The sequence below is a fragment of the Musa acuminata genome, chromosome BXJ1-9 (assembly GCF_036884655.1).
Source record: "Musa acuminata AAA Group cultivar baxijiao chromosome BXJ1-9, Cavendish_Baxijiao_AAA, whole genome shotgun sequence".
Classification (NCBI taxonomy): Eukaryota; Viridiplantae; Streptophyta; class Magnoliopsida; order Zingiberales; family Musaceae; genus Musa; species Musa acuminata.
Window position 1 is genome coordinate 47,778,192 of NC_088335.1, and position 15,427 is coordinate 47,793,618.

Below are 15,427 nucleotides of genomic sequence, written 5' to 3' on the forward strand. Positions count from 1 at the left end.
GTTTGCAAAGAAATGTGCCTTACTCTTTTGATTTGGTCATTAACGTGTGTAGATGCTGATAAGAATCCATAACGTGGAAGCTACAACAATGTTTGAGTTATATTGATTTATATTCACCACAAGTTCTGAACAAAGGAAAAAAAATTTTGTGAACCAATTCAAGTGCAAAGCAATTGATTGCCAGTAATTAAGATCCTTGTGCTATTTATTCATGTACTATTTTATCGTGCTATATACCTCGCTGGCTAATGTGGGTCCCATAGGCGAAGCCAGGTGGGCAGGTCACACGGGTGAACAGAAACTGGGTAAGCAAAACGTTGATCTTGTTCTTAGGTGGGACCGGGTGTTCAAATACTCACTTACCGTACGCTTTACCTGGCTTGCTCCCTGTGCAGTCCCCACACGAGAAGCTATTGCTTTGACCAATCAAAAGGCGGGCACGTGTGATGGTGACGGGGTAATGAGTAGCTAAAGAGTTTATCTTATTTTCGGGTGAAACGTATAAGCCGAAAACTGACTCATTATCGAAGTTACCGTGATTGCTTCGTATGGGCCCCATAGAACAAGCAACGCTACTGTCTAAGAAAAAGGCGGGTAAGGGAACGGGAAAGGCCGAAATAAGTAACGAAAATATTGATCTTATTTTTGTGTTAACATCAGGCGAGGCGCCGACGTGGCAGTTTCTTGCGTCGCAATTCTAAGCCGTGATTGGACGGGCAATCAACTAAAATATTAGCTACATCGGTCCCACCACAGTGAACCGTTGATCTCAAAAATCAAACGGTCGAAAAATCGTCGCATATGGTCGTATATGCGCGACTCCACCGCATACTATCTCGTCCACCTTTCGTGTGCTCTACATGTGACCCGCTGATTGGACGGGAGAGATCACCGGGGGAGCGCGTTTCCTGGGATAAGCTCGCGGTTAGAAGCCATACTAATATCCTTACCTGGATTGCTTTATGTGGGTCCCCCGAAAAAAGCATCGTGGCTTCCAATCAAAAGTTGGGCGGCTGTTCGGCTAATCTAAAAATTGGTAATTGAAGTATTGATCTTAATTTTGAATTAACGTTCGGCGAGGCGCCGACGTGGCAGTTCCTTGCGTCGCAATTATACGCAGTGATTGGACCGGTAATCCTGCCTTCAAAAAATACGTTGAGTCGGCCTCATCACATATCTACCGTCGATCTCAATATCGGACGGATGAAAAAGCGTCGCATACGGTCGCATATGCGCGACTCCACGGGAAACGACATAGTCCACCTTCCAGATTCGTGCAGCCTTAACGGGGCCCGCTGATTCGACGGGAGCGATCACCGAGGGAAGCGCGTTCTCGGGGATAAGCCACGGTCAGAGAGCTATAAACCAGCGGACGACGACGACGCGGTGGGGAGTCGCACCCCACCTCAATCGCTAGCCTCTCTCTCTCTCTCTCTCTCGCCTAATCTCTCTTCGTCCGAGGCTCTTATCCTCATGTGGGATTGTGACTCTAATCAGCACACAATAAAGCTTGCTTTTTGATTTGGATTTCTTTTCCGAGACGCATCTCTCGCGGTTTCTTTAGGAGTTCTATTTGCAATACTTGTGGATTTATATTTATTCTTGTTCTATTCGGAAGAAGATCTTTTGTGGATTCATATTTATTCTTGTTTCGATTCGTATCGTTCAGAAGATTTCGATTTTGTTGATGGTTAGCGTGAGAAAAGAAAATTCAGATTTTTCTGATCCTAAAGAGGTGATTTTGTTGGAAAGTCATTGACTTTGATCTTTCTTCGGCAAAAAATTGGTCTTTTGATGGTCGAGTTCTCCAAAAGGTGTCTTCTCTTAGTTTGGGCAAGCCGAGAGAAAAATGTCGGTGTCTTTTACGAGTTTCGCCTTCTGGATTTGGGGTGGGAAAGATCAGGAATCCCCCAATCCGTCCCTAATTTCCTCTCCCGAATTGCCTTGGGGATTTAAGGAGCAGGATTACTTAAGATTTCCATCAGCTAATGGTGCCGGAATAAGAACCAGTTCGAGGAGAGTTAAGAAGAAGCGGCAGAGCCGGGAGGAGCGGCGGATCGATAAAGAGTATGACATCGTCCTTGTGCCCTCGGATGGCGGATGCATGTCGGGGTCCGAGTCTGATGACTCGGATTGGTCGATTGGGTGGTTGGAACCTCATGACCCCGAGTTCCAGAGCGACAGCGACTCGGAGAACTGCAGCTTCGCCGTCTTGGTCCCGTGTTATGGCCGTGGTCGTAGTGAGCAGGCGGAGAGCTCCAAGTCCCGTGTCTTGGGAGCTGTCGATCGCATGGATGATCGTCATTCTGGTGAGTCAAAATGCTGATCTCATTCGAAGATCTTAAACCAATCCAGGAACCATTTGGTTGCACAAACAACATTCCTTTCCCTCTGTTACATTGCATCAAAGACAACATTTTTTTTGGTGCTGATGAAGTTACTGCATCCTTTCTTGTTGTTTCTGCCCTTAGTTTATGTTGGTCTTTTTCTCCTAACAATGCTCAACTGCATCACTATTGCAGTCTATGCCCTCTTTGCATGTCGAAATTAGATTGGAATTTCCACATGGTCTCACTACATCCAATACACCACTAGTACAATCATTGTAGTTCAACTTTTTCTTGTAAGAACTATTTGATTTTTTCTTCTTCTTGCAAAGTTTTTTTTTGTGAATGGCATATAATATTTTTCTATTTGGTACAATGTTGATTTATCCCTGTATATCTTTATTTTTCTTTGAATTTAATGAAAATCTTGCTTATTCTAAATGCATGGGATCTTGCTGAAGGCTTTTGGGAGTTAATAACTCATGACTAAAATTTTATTCCTAGCTTAAGTAGTTAGATAGTTTACTAGTGGATTTCAATTGAAAATGATATATGTTATTGATGGTTATTCTAATGCTGTTTCCAATTTAGATGTTGCAGATGGCAAGAAGTGCATAGAAGAATGTCTTTCTTCTCTCCAAAGCAACTGACTTTGTGGAAACTAATCATGACTAATCTTTTTCTTCTTAGCTTGAATTAGATAGATTTTTGCTAGATTTGTAGCAGAAATGCGTATTGATCGCTTTCTTCTGTCCCTGATGCATACTAGATGATTTCCATTGAAGATGCTATATGTTATTGGTTCTTATTCTGATGCTGTTTCCAATTTAAATGTTGCAGATGGCAAGAATTACATAGAAGAATGGCTTTCTTCTCTCCAAAGCAACTGACTTTGCGGAAATTTACTGATAGCTTCGCCTTATAAGGTGTGCCGAAGACCATAAGCTGTGATTAACCTATAGTTAAACCGAGCGAAAAAAAAAGAAAAAAAAAAGGAAAAGTTTCATGGCAAACAAAAATTCTGCTGGAATCGATTCGCGATGTTGTTTATTACGGCGTGGTAGAACATCCCAAAGGTTCAGATCATTTTGAATTTGGTTTATTCTTTATCATCCCCTTGCTCGCGATATCTAGATTGGTGATTTTCACTATTGCATCATGTACATATGGGTGTAAATAATGTAAATACTGCTGTAAATATGGAACCATCCTTTGCCAATTTTGCTGTGAATGTAATGCTTTAGGAAGGCCAAATTGGTTGAATTCCTGTTGCTGAGATGGTTCATTTGTCTGTAAAATAAAGAGCGTTTATTATCATCTTTTATACCTTTTCTTTGCACGTAATTGGTTGTGATGAAGGTCAAATTTGTTCTGCTAGTGTTGAATCTATTGTTTGCACAGCCTCTTGAATTGGACATGGTCAACTTGTTTGGTGCAGTGCTACGTTTCTTATGTGCTGAAATCAGAAATTTCAATCAGCTTTGTGGCCAGTTTGTATATACGAGTAGAATCATCATCATCTCATCACTTCGAGCTAATTACAAGTAATTTTTATAGTTACGACGATGAAAATATGAAAACGATGGATAAAAAGATAATTTTATTATCATAATTATATTTTTGATGATTGCTGATTATGATGTCGTTGGGAGTTTGGGTGATTGCTGTAGATAAGAATGGATAACAATGACGAGAGGTGACGAAAAGAATGATATAGATGTCGACGCTATGTTTCTATCTTGGCATTACTCAACTATAGCGTTGTCAGCACAAATGCAAATGCAGAACGATGCCACTCTACATTTGCATCAGTGTTGACACAATTATCGAGTGACGCCGATGTATATGTAGAGCATGTCGTCCATTTCCTTCTCTCCATTTGTCTCACCTCTCGTGATCACTCTCTTTTTTCATTTATCCGTCGCTCCCAGTAGTATCATTGTCCATCACGATAAAAAAATATAACTAGGATGTTGAAATTATCTTTTTATCAATCATTTTTATTATTCTATCTGTACCGAGAACATTAGGATAAATAAAGTTATTTATTTTACTTTTATAGAATTTTAATATAAAATTTTTAATTCTAAAAACCGAAACACTAAAATGATATAATTATAAAATATAATATATAATTAGCCCCATCACTCCACGCAATCCCCCACGTTGGATGGTCATTCGGTCAAACAAGTGCTACGCTGTCCAAGAGGATTTGAATCTATAGCCTCTTTAAAGAGACTCGAATACTTTAATCGTCCAATCTAATCGACGTCAGCTTACAATCTATCACGATTGACCTGATACGCTATTCTAAGGTGGCGTTCATTACTTGTGGGGCATTTTGTATTATGAGATATGATGGTTTGACTTGTTATAAGTGTTCGATGAATATATCTTGGAATAAATATTTCGATGAATAAGTTCATCGATTAGAATAAGCATTCCGATGAGATGCATAAGCTATAATGATGTGTCTTCAACTATTGTCGACGTGAAACTGTATTTTGGATGTTATGCTCGAGTACAAAATCAAACTCAAACTCCGCTTGAGTATAAAATCAAAGATGACACCTATGAGGCTAATTATATATTACCATTTACGATTAGTTACCTTTAGTATTTCGATTTTTATATTTTTAAAAAATTATATTTATATCTCTATAGTTACAAAAATAAAATATTTAAATTTATTTATTATAATATTATTAATTTTACTAATAAAAACATAAAAATAAAGGACAAAAAAAGATAATTTTAACATTTCAATTAGTGATGGTAGACAACATTGGTGGTGGTAAACACGATGTCATTAGGAGCCGCGATGAAGAGAATGACGACAAGAAATGAGGACCGCCGATAACTATGTTGGAATCGACATAAATGTAGAGCAACCGTCACCTCTCATCATCACTCTCCTTATCCATAACAATCACTCGTGGTCCTTGATATCATCGTCCACCACTATCAACGTCATTCATTATCATCAAATAGAATGTTAAAATTATCTTTTTATTTTTTATGATAAAATTGATAATGTTAGGATAAATATATATAGATATTTTATTTTAATATTTATAGGGATATCAATATAACTTTTCAAAGTACAGGATTGAGATATTAAAGTTAACTAACTAAATGAGATGATATATAATTAATCCCTCGAATCAGAGAGATAAAGAGAGAGAAAGACTCATCTTCCACCACCGATCTGACACAGCGTTGGGATTCCTCAACCGCACACCAAGAGCAACGATACCTATGATAGGGTCAGCTGATCCGACGACAGCGTACGGATTTCCGGTTCTCACAAGCGAGGAACAATAAACAAGTTGGATTCTGATTTGATTTGAAACCAACGAATAGTTTGGTTCCCATTTGAATCGAACTGTAATCAAGAATTAGGAGTCCACAACGAGGGAGTTAGTACAATGAAAAACTGCAATGATAAATCAAGGATGGACCAATTACTTCCTCCAACAAGTGAATTCAAGAGGAGCTTGCTGAAGTCGCAATAACTGGGAAGCTCCTTTTGTTAGATAGGATCTAAATTGAAAGCCGAGTAAAAGCTTCTACTTCTGCGACATCATCTACAGAAATACTATTTGTTTCTACCCAACAAAATTCACAGTTGTGCATAGAAATTGCATGTTCATATTTAACAAACACTACATACATACAACCTAGTATGGAACACAAACTGATTCGCTAAGAGACATGAATAGGTTTGTCAACTTAGCATCTCTTTTTCGCAACTACTGATCACAACATACCACACAAGGAGACATCACAACCATGTTGCAAGCGATGAACAAGATGATAAATTCACCAGCAACACCAAAGTTACACCGATGAAAATGATTGTTCAAGTGAGACCCAATACAGAAGATTTGAAAGATAGTCACTATCAAGCCATGCACTAATGTTTAATTGCACAGTGCCACTATAGTTTCTGACCTCATTATATGACTACAATCACGAACTACTGCATTTTTTTTTAAATGAATAGGCATCAGAAACACACTAAAACTTGCTTTGTGAGATGACGACTGGAAACATATCGGCCAGAGAAAAAAATGAAAACCCCTTTTAATTAGAGGCATAAATCCTTGTTTGATTGCCGTACAAAGTGATTAGTACTGGATACGCAATAACTCGGAGAATATTGTTGTCTACAGACACAGACTCTAAGGCTACTGAAGAAGATTTGACAAACATTAACAATTTACGAAACTGAGAGAGATATAACCTGCAGCCTAGGATTTTGATTTCACAGATAAGCCGGTTTCGACTTTCTTGATTTCGAATATCAACATTCTCCACATTTTGAGGACGAACATTTCTGCCTCGTCATCCAGAATAGACTGAAGCATTTCTAGCATTGTCGATGCTTGTATGTGATCTTTGATACAAGAAACAATATAGTCCACCAAAGTAGCTTCCTCCTCTCCAAGAAACTCGGTTATCTTCTTTGAAATCCATGGTCTCATCCTCTCATGCAACTCATGCTGTGGATATCAAGGTATATATCATTAACAATGAAAAAAACCAAGCAGCTAGAGAACTGCATAATGAAGACAAACAAAGGATCGTCCAAGTTCATCTATGATAGGCATAAGTTCCCTTTAACTCCAAATATTTTTTGCTCCATCTATTTCAAACAAAATATTGTAGTGTACTGAAACAGGCCAGCAACCAATATGCACCAAACTTTCACTCACCTACTTAATCATATTCTAGACAAGTGAAGCATAAAGATCTTTTGCTATATCTATTTCAAACAAAATACTATAGTACTGAAACAGGTCAACAACGAAGAAGCACCAAAACTCACTCACTGACCTAATCATATTCTAGATTAGAGAAGCATAAAGACCATGTAATCCCCTGATCACCATGAATTAAAAAAGATAATCTAATAAGAATTTACATTCACAACATCTGAGAGGCAAGCAAAAACTCTTCAGCAAGAGCAATTCTATTAGGATATCATATAAGATAACATCTTACCTTGTCGTACACATCCCAATTAATTTCATAGACAAACAGCTCTTCCTTAGTCTTCGGGATCATGTCGATCAACTGCTTCGCATCCAAAAGCTTCTTGTTTTCAGTTTTTTGCTTATCTTCTCGACCCTTTTCCCGATCAACATTCTTTTCATGCATCTTCTCCCTGCTTTCATCTTTGAAACGACTACTGTCATCATCATTACGATCTCGCTCTCTCAGGCTCAGTTTGTCACTAGAACGTCTATTTCTTTCCCTATCCACGTCAGACTTCTCCTCTTTTGGGTTGACACCAGAGATGCGCTTTGCGAATTCAGAAGCAGCCACCAAATTTGGTTGTGGTGCAGATGCATTTATCTGGACAGCCTGTAGTTCTTCGGTGGAGTAATCAATTGGCACAAGTGGTCTCATTTTTTTCTCATCCACATCCTCATCATCCTCCTCATGGAAAACAGAGGGAACAGTTGTTCGTTTTCCTGAGCCTATTAGACCAAACCCAAGTTTCCGAGCTGGAATATTGTTGTTCTGCTTGGTGTCTGAGGTTGCAACTGGCACCATATTAAGGTCATCAGCACTGCTGTTTCTAAAAATTCCATCTACTGTCATAAAAAATAATTTTGTAATTATAAAGGACATACAACAGTAAAACAACCATAATAAATAAAATTCAAAAACTAACCATTATTAATAGTGTTTCCAGAAACCTCAGTAGCTTGGACTGAAGCAATTTGCTTTATTTCAACAAAATTCTCTTCTTCTTGCACAATAGGATTTTCATCCTCAATAATCATCTGATCAGGAGACCTTGAGTCAAGTTTTAATTGCTGCTCCTCCAATGCCCTCCTCTTAGCCTCAGAAATTTCCTCCTCTTCTTTCGATCTATCATCCAAATCCTCTTCCTTCTCCCGCTGCCTCTTTCTCCTTCTCTCCTCAAGTATAACACTCCTGCGTCTTCTTTTCCTTGAGTCATCATCGTCATCACCACTACTTTCCTCTTCCTGCCGCAAAATCTCTCGCCGACGTTCCCGTTCTCTTTCCTTCTCCCGTTCCTTCTCATACTGACGCTGGTACTCTTTTTCTCGCTCTCTAGATTCCCACTCCTTCAGACGGTCCTTGTACAATCGCTCAGCCTCCCTTACCTTCAAATCCCTTTCCCTCTCCCTTCTAACTCTCTCTCTTTCTCGTTCTCGCTCAACTCTCTCTAGCTCCCTTTCCTTATCCCGTTTCAAGTCACGCTCTCTATCTCTTTCTCTGTTCCTATCATGCCTCCTAGATTTATCAGGTGAACTGGTTTCAGGCTTGTCACTTTCAGTTCCAGGCTTGTTTTCACTTGTGGTTTCATCATCATTTTTATCTTCAGCAGCATCTGCATTAAAACGTTTTCTTATTTGTTGCTAAAAGAATACCAACAAGGATAGCAAGTAACAGGAAATTCTCCAATTATACCAGCAAAACTACACATTAAACTAAACTTACCACTTCTGACAACATCAATATCAGAATCCCCATCCCTCGATTTGGAACCTACTTCACATGTCGACTTAGCAGACCCATCTATAGGTGGGGGAGGCAATGGTTTGTTCTTTAATCTCTCCTCTATCATATTTGTTAGCTTCTCTAGAGCTTCTCTGTCAGCCTCACGGTCTTCATCTGTGACGATACCAAATTTCTTGCTGCTATCCTGGTTTTCGTTATCCCCAGAATCTTCTGAATCTTTCTTGGTTCCTTCTTCAACTGGTTTTGTAGGATCTTGTGTTTCAGAACCTTCTTTACTATTACTTTCCTTTGCAGGACCTCCAGTTTCTGCTTCTTTAATCTTCTCCCTTTTCTTTTCAACATATCGCTCAAGATATTCCCTGGTGGCTTGGTTTATATTCAGCTGAACATGTAAGAGATCACGTTAATCAATCAAACCAGGATTTAAATTATGGAGAACTTGAATGCACGAAAAATGCAAATCATGGGTATGAATGCAACAAGTCATGTATAAATCTTTGTAACTCATCCAGCACAACTCACACCACTTTAATAATAAAGCACTGTAAATCCAACAAATCAACTACTAGTTTACTTCAAGGCCACAAACTAAGCTCAAAAGTTATCATAATTTTAATCTCATACTAAATACTCAGCAACCTCTAACCAAGTTATACAAATCCATCCAAGTGAATGGACTCCAGCATGGAAGCAAATTCGCCATCTAAAACATAAACAGAATAAGATGCCATGACCATGTGCATGGTAGTTTGTTTTTTCAAGACCTTGAAAGAATTATATAATTTAATCTAATTCATGGATATTCTATAAAGATGCTAGAACCAAAACAAAACAAGGGAATATAAAGCAGCACACACATAAACACTAGGTTATATATTGCTTCTAACCCTCTTCATTTACTTTAGCACTCACGCAAGAAACTGCTCCAGGAATTCAACAGGTCGGTTATAATAAAACAAGGCTCATCAAGTATTAGCTTATATGGAAGAATATATACACCAACAAATTCAAAATATCACATGTAGCTTTCAAATACAACAAAATAGTCCATCAAACTAATTTCACTAAGAACATACATTTCTGGTGTACTAACATGTCAAATACAAAATCAGTTCAAAAGGTCAGCAACTTTTGTTGGAAAATAGTGAAAAGACAATCTCCAAGTGATAACACCCAAAGTACATGGAAACTAGAAAACTAAAAACATTATCTTCTGCTAATGGATAATCAAAACACATAATAGCAAGAAAATTGTATTTCTTTTTTCCTGTTTTCTTTTTTATAAATTTATAAACACTGAGCAATATTTGCAGAATTTTCCACTAAAGCAACCAAACATCTAAAAGCAAATTCAGATGCAATAAGAGGAGCAAACAGACAATGTTATCTTGTTAAATTAGGTTTCAAGGACTATCCTTTGGAAGGGCGAGTGGATCCCCAGCAAACTTGATCACAAAAATAAAAGAAACAAATGGTGTCAGAGAGGAAGATAATGCATGGACATGATTAGAAAATAATCAATTATAAAACCTCCTGACAGTCATGATGAGCCTTGTCATGCATTTGTCTCAAAATTATATTCCAAGGGAAGCAAGGATGTAAACTTCGACTTGCATCCCAATTAAAATATCAGATAAATTGAAAAGTCAATAACAAGTGCCACCAGAGTTGAAAGAACAAGAAAGGGAAAGGATAACATTCCTAAAGGTATATTCATCTGAAAAAGGAACACGCAGGGTCAAATCATACCACCAATTCTTGCCCATCAATGTTCAATTTACTAAGCAAGCGTAATGAACGAAGAACTCCTTCAGCAGACTCAAATTCGCAAAATCCAAAACCTTTAGGAGTACCATCAGAAGGATCTTGAGCACGTTTCCAACTCTTCACAGGACCACAAAGCTTCAAAGACACATCAAACAAAAGAAGAAAGTAAAGAACGTCAAGCATTAGAAATTTTTGACAGATCCACATCTTGGTTCTAATTTCATTGCAAAATAGGTCATATCTACAAATGCAGTTATGGACACATAACGTACCGTGAGAATTGAAAGGAGAAATTCATTTTCTACTGTGGAAGCAATCTTGCCAACATAAACAGTGGTTTGTGGCTTCTCTGCAGGTGCAACAATAGGTATAAAGGGCCGGATAACAGGAGTTACTACAGGTGGTACACCACGAATACTTGGAATAGGAGGCCTTGGTATTTGTGGAATCATGCCGGCTGGTGGAATTGGACGTGGAGGAAATCCAGGACGAATCATTGTTGGGTAAGGTGCAGGGTACCGGGGCATTCCTGCAGAATAGCAGACAATATCTATGCAAACTTATCAGATAGAATCCTTAAATTTATAAACAGCAACTAAAATTTCACAACATGAGAACAAAATAAACAAGAAAACTTAAAAACATTTTTACCACACAATAAAAGTATACAAAGGATCACACCACAAAGATAGCATATACGACCAGCTGTAAGAGTAACCTGGGGGGGGGGGACATGCAAATAAATGTAATCTATCTCAAGTAAACTGGAGATTTGTGAAGACGGCCTTACCTTATCTACATCCTTGAAAACAATCTTCAGAAGTTACACCAGGAACTATATTTGCTGATCTCAGACCATGGCATTGTGCTATTCAATTTAGAAGCACTATGAACACATTGCTATAACTTAACTTATTTAAGAAAAAGTAAAACTAGTTCATTTCCAAAAAAATAAGAAAAATAATAAGGCCAAATGCACAAAGAAGATCAGTGTACCTTAGGAAAATGATGCAACCATCACTCAGATGCTAACAAGATCCACTGTTGAAACATTTAGGAATCCATGACAAGCGGAAGGGAGAGGACACCGTTTCATCCAACAAAGCGAAAGGATGTAACATGAAAAAGCACAAACACTAACCAAAATTTATATTTTTTGTATTAACCTAAATAACAACCTCTAAGCAGAAAATAATACTTAATAGACAATCTGGTGCTGTAAATCCAACGTAACTAGAAGTATTTAAGCATACCAACATAACTGGAAGTGATCTTTTAAGAACCGCAAGAGGAAGCCTGCCAGTCTTTTCACCAATAACCTTTGGATGAGGCTGTAGGAGAAAATAAGATCATTGGTATCGGATGCAGCCAGTTTCTAACCCACCAATGGGTTCTTTTTTTCCATTCCCATTTTATTCTTCTAATTACCAACACCACTAACCCCAATGATCAACTCAGTATAGCACATCCACTCGTTAATTTCCTAGAGAAAATGCTAGTGCAAGAAGAGTGCAAGCAAAACTATGAAGCTCCACCATTTACATAATGCACTAAATATACTGACTATGTCAAAACAAACCCCAGGAAACATTTTTTCCTCAAAGAAAAGAATTATCAAGCCAAAAATGAATTATTACTACCAATGCTAGATTTCACATAAGGCGATGGAATCTAGCCAGATCAAAGAATAACCAAAGATGACGTTCAAACCAAATAGTGAGCTTTGTGATGATCAAGACAACCCACCCGGAGGAGGCATCCCCATCGGACCCTGTGGTGTAGGCATCGCCATATAACCATTTCCGACTTGACCGTAGGGCATAGGCGCCGCCCCCGGAGGCTGGCCGTGCATCTGGTAAGGAACACCTGGCCGAGCTGGCAGCCCTCCGCTCGCTGCACCGGGAGGCATCATCAAGGCCGGGGCTGGGACCCCCGGCGGCTGGATGCCAGGGGCCTGGAAAGTAGGGTTCTGCGCCATCGGATTCGGGACCGCGGAGTAATGAGGGACGGGAGGGGCGCCCAGGGGCCGGAAGGACGGCGCGAAGGACGGAACCGCCGGCGGCGGAGGAGCCATGGGGGAGGGGCTAGGGATGGGGTTGGACGGATTCGAGGCGGGGGTTTCTCCGGGAGCGCGAGGAGGGGCGGAGGAGGGATCGGCGGGGGCCGAGGAAGGGACGTTTCCGGCGTCGGAACTGTCGGCGTTAGGGTCTAGGGTTTGGGGGGAGGAAGGGGAAGCGACCGCCATGGTAGCAACCTTTCTTGAGAAGGACGGTGAGCGAATCGGGCGAAGAGCGGATGCAGGAATCGAACGAGAGGGGTTTCTTTTATTGAGCCCTCACGGAAGCACCCAACTTGCTCTCGAGCTTTGGGTTGTGCGGATCCGAAAACAGATGAGTGTTGTTCGGATCCGAAGCCCAAATTCCAATATAACATATGGCGAGTAACTTGACAATATAGAGGAATCTTGTTCGGATCCGAAGCCCGAAATCCAACAAACCTTCGTTTATTATTTATTGCTTTGACATTTAAGCGTAGAATATTATCTGCCTTGCGGATCTATCTATCGACTTGCAAATGTATCATCGCGATTAAACCGATAATTAATTGAAACTTTAATTTTTAATAATAATTGATGGGGGCATATTTAGACCCCAGTTGGATACAGTGAGAATAATTGAGTTGAAGTGAGCTCAATGGATCAAAGAGTAGGTATACTAATCTAACTCGATTAGAGCGAGCTAGAGGTGCGAATCGTCCAACCCAACGAAACGATTGAGTTAGTCCAATCGAATTAGGCATATATCCTTGAAAATAAAAATAAAAAATAAATTATGAACGAGTGAGTAAAATAAAGGGTCATTAGGGGCATGTTATGATCAATTCGATTAGGTTAAATCGAGCTAGAAATAAGTCGTCGAACCAAACTAAACAATAAACTAAGCGGTGTAAGTTGACCCAATCGAACTAGGCATATATCCTTGAAAATAAAAAAAAATAAAAAGTTATTGTCTATAGTAACGTAATATATCAAATTGAGTTTCAGTCAATCTAACTCGGTCAGATCGAGCTATAGGTGTGAATCGTCCAACCCAACGAAGCAATCGAGTTAGTTCAATTGAGTTAGGCATATATAGTTTGTATTGTCTATCAAGTATTTACTGAAATATTTATTTATGAGATCCTGAGTTAAAATATTTTTTAATTTATTTTCTATTTTATAGGTTTTTAAAGGACCATAAAAAGGTTTTAAATAGATTGACCGAGCTTCCCTAATGAATATATTTCATAAGGTGCCAATTGGTGTGATGGTCAATCTCCAGAGGCAATAATAATGATGGCATATGTTATATTCTTAGGCACTAAGGTAACTCTCCATGACATTAACTATGTTGTCAGCTTCTTTTTCTTCATTAGGTGGTGCTATATCCTTCAAAACTTATTCATGTGACACATATTTAGCTAATTTTGTTGGTTATCATTCTTGGGATCTGATTTCTCCCAACACCGTAATGGGCTCAATCATGGTTCATGGATATGAGGTCCAATGAGAGTGCGTATGAAGTGTAAAGAATTAATCCCAAACTAATGCAACTTAATTGAGATATTGCAATCTAATCGGTTCCCATTTTTCCATAATAATCATAACAGGATCTATTTTCTCCATGCAAATCTTATGCACAAACAGCAAATCCACGTTAATACGGAGACCGAGTCAACTATGTGTTTATAGACGATCTATATGTGGAGGACAACCTGATAGCAGTTGCTGTTTTCTTCCTCCTCCTGTCAATTTAATGTCTTCTCTTCGCTCATATAAACCCTACTTTAGTGAATTCCAGTTGGAAGAGAAGCCCAACTTACCTATAACCATCCCATTGCTCCTCTCTCTCTCTCTCTTCTCTTACCTTCACCGTTCAAGAAAGAGAGGTAACTTTTCTTATCGAAGCGTAAGAATTAATCGTTTGATCGGAATGAAGATTTCGCTTTGTTCATAAGGAGGCGATGGGAAGGAGAATAGCATTTCCATCGGAAGCCAACACGTCACTACACCCGTCACTCGTCGTCTGCCTCGTAGTTGCATGGATCGCAGCCGTCATGGCCGTCGTCCTCTCCTTTTGCGCCACATGCAACCGCAAGTCCTCGAGCAAGCAGTCTTCTCCGCGGTCGTCACCGTCGAACGAATCCGTCGCGAAGCCTGCAGCTGAAACTACGCCTGCAGCTGCAGCGCAAGAACAAGACGAAAGCCCGGCACAAGAGATGCAGCAGCAGAAGCAGGAGGAGAAGGAAGAGGAGCAAGTGACAGTCATCGAGATGGCGCCCGACGTCGCGACGCATGGGCCCCTCCCTCCGACGGTGCTGCCGGCGTCGGCCTCGAAGCGGAAGCTTTCACTAAGCTTCGGAAAGGTGCCGGAGCGGCTGAGGACCAGCAGGAGGGAGCGGCACGGGAAGGGGAACGACTCGGAGGACTCGTTATGGAAGAAAACCATCATCCTGGGCGAGAAGAACAGGATCTCCACCGACGACGAGGAAGAGGTGGTGGACGAGAACGGGAACCGGCAGAGACACTACCACCCGAAGACGCCACGGTCGCGGCAGACTTCTCGGAACAACTCCTTCGCGCACCCCGACGAGACGCCGTCGTGAGCCACGGTCACCCGACGGGGAGTAGCCGGCGGTGATCGTTTTGGAGGCGCAACCTCGTGGGAGATGGGTGACCCATGCAAAACGTTGAATTGGTATGATCGCGTACGTGACGTACTTTTTGTATCGGTTTCTCTTCAACGAGTCAAGAATGGATTGTGCATGCGTTCGTCAATTACAATACGAGTCGA

General features: G+C 40.1%; 3 protein-coding genes across 12 annotated transcripts; 2 read left to right on the forward strand and 1 right to left on the reverse strand.

The window, feature by feature from the left end:
* Positions 1–1,380: 1,380 nt before the first annotated feature.
* On the forward strand, positions 1,381–3,666 carry LOC135593928 (uncharacterized). The gene is made up of 2 exons (XM_065084274.1): positions 1,381–2,309; positions 3,168–3,666. Exons 1-2 carry the CDS (start codon positions 1,850–1,852, stop codon positions 3,215–3,217), a joined length of 510 nt encoding a protein of 169 aa, XP_064940346.1. The 5' UTR covers positions 1,381–1,849; the 3' UTR covers positions 3,218–3,666.
* Positions 3,667–6,391: 2,725 nt separating this feature from the next.
* LOC103999267 (RNA-binding motif protein 25) lies at positions 6,392–12,897 on the reverse strand. 10 transcript variants are annotated; one of them, XM_065084277.1, is made up of 10 exons: positions 12,342–12,482; positions 11,849–11,926; positions 11,592–11,636; positions 11,386–11,463; positions 10,868–11,124; positions 10,578–10,730; positions 8,808–9,210; positions 8,011–8,697; positions 7,335–7,930; positions 6,392–6,832 (listed from the first exon to the last, which is right to left on the reverse strand). In XM_065084277.1, the coding sequence occupies exons 5-10, from the start codon at positions 11,120–11,122 to the stop codon at positions 6,581–6,583; spliced, it is 2,346 nt and encodes a 781-aa protein (XP_064940349.1). In that variant the 5' UTR covers positions 11,123–11,124; positions 11,386–11,463; positions 11,592–11,636; positions 11,849–11,926; positions 12,342–12,482; the 3' UTR covers positions 6,392–6,580. The 10 variants fall into 10 exon arrangements, with proteins under 10 accessions (XP_064940349.1, XP_009419249.2, XP_064940348.1 ...); XM_009420974.3 differs by having other exon boundaries at positions 10,868–11,463; XM_065084276.1 differs by having other exon boundaries at positions 10,868–11,463; positions 11,592–11,731.
* Positions 12,898–14,431: 1,534 nt separating this feature from the next.
* On the forward strand, positions 14,432–15,276 carry LOC135594424 (uncharacterized). Its single transcript, XM_065084809.1, has 2 exons — positions 14,432–14,522; positions 14,592–15,276. Exon 2 carries the CDS (start codon positions 14,598–14,600, stop codon positions 15,237–15,239), a length of 642 nt encoding a protein of 213 aa, XP_064940881.1. The 5' UTR covers positions 14,432–14,522; positions 14,592–14,597; the 3' UTR covers positions 15,240–15,276.
* The last annotated feature ends 151 nt before the right edge of the window (positions 15,277–15,427 follow it).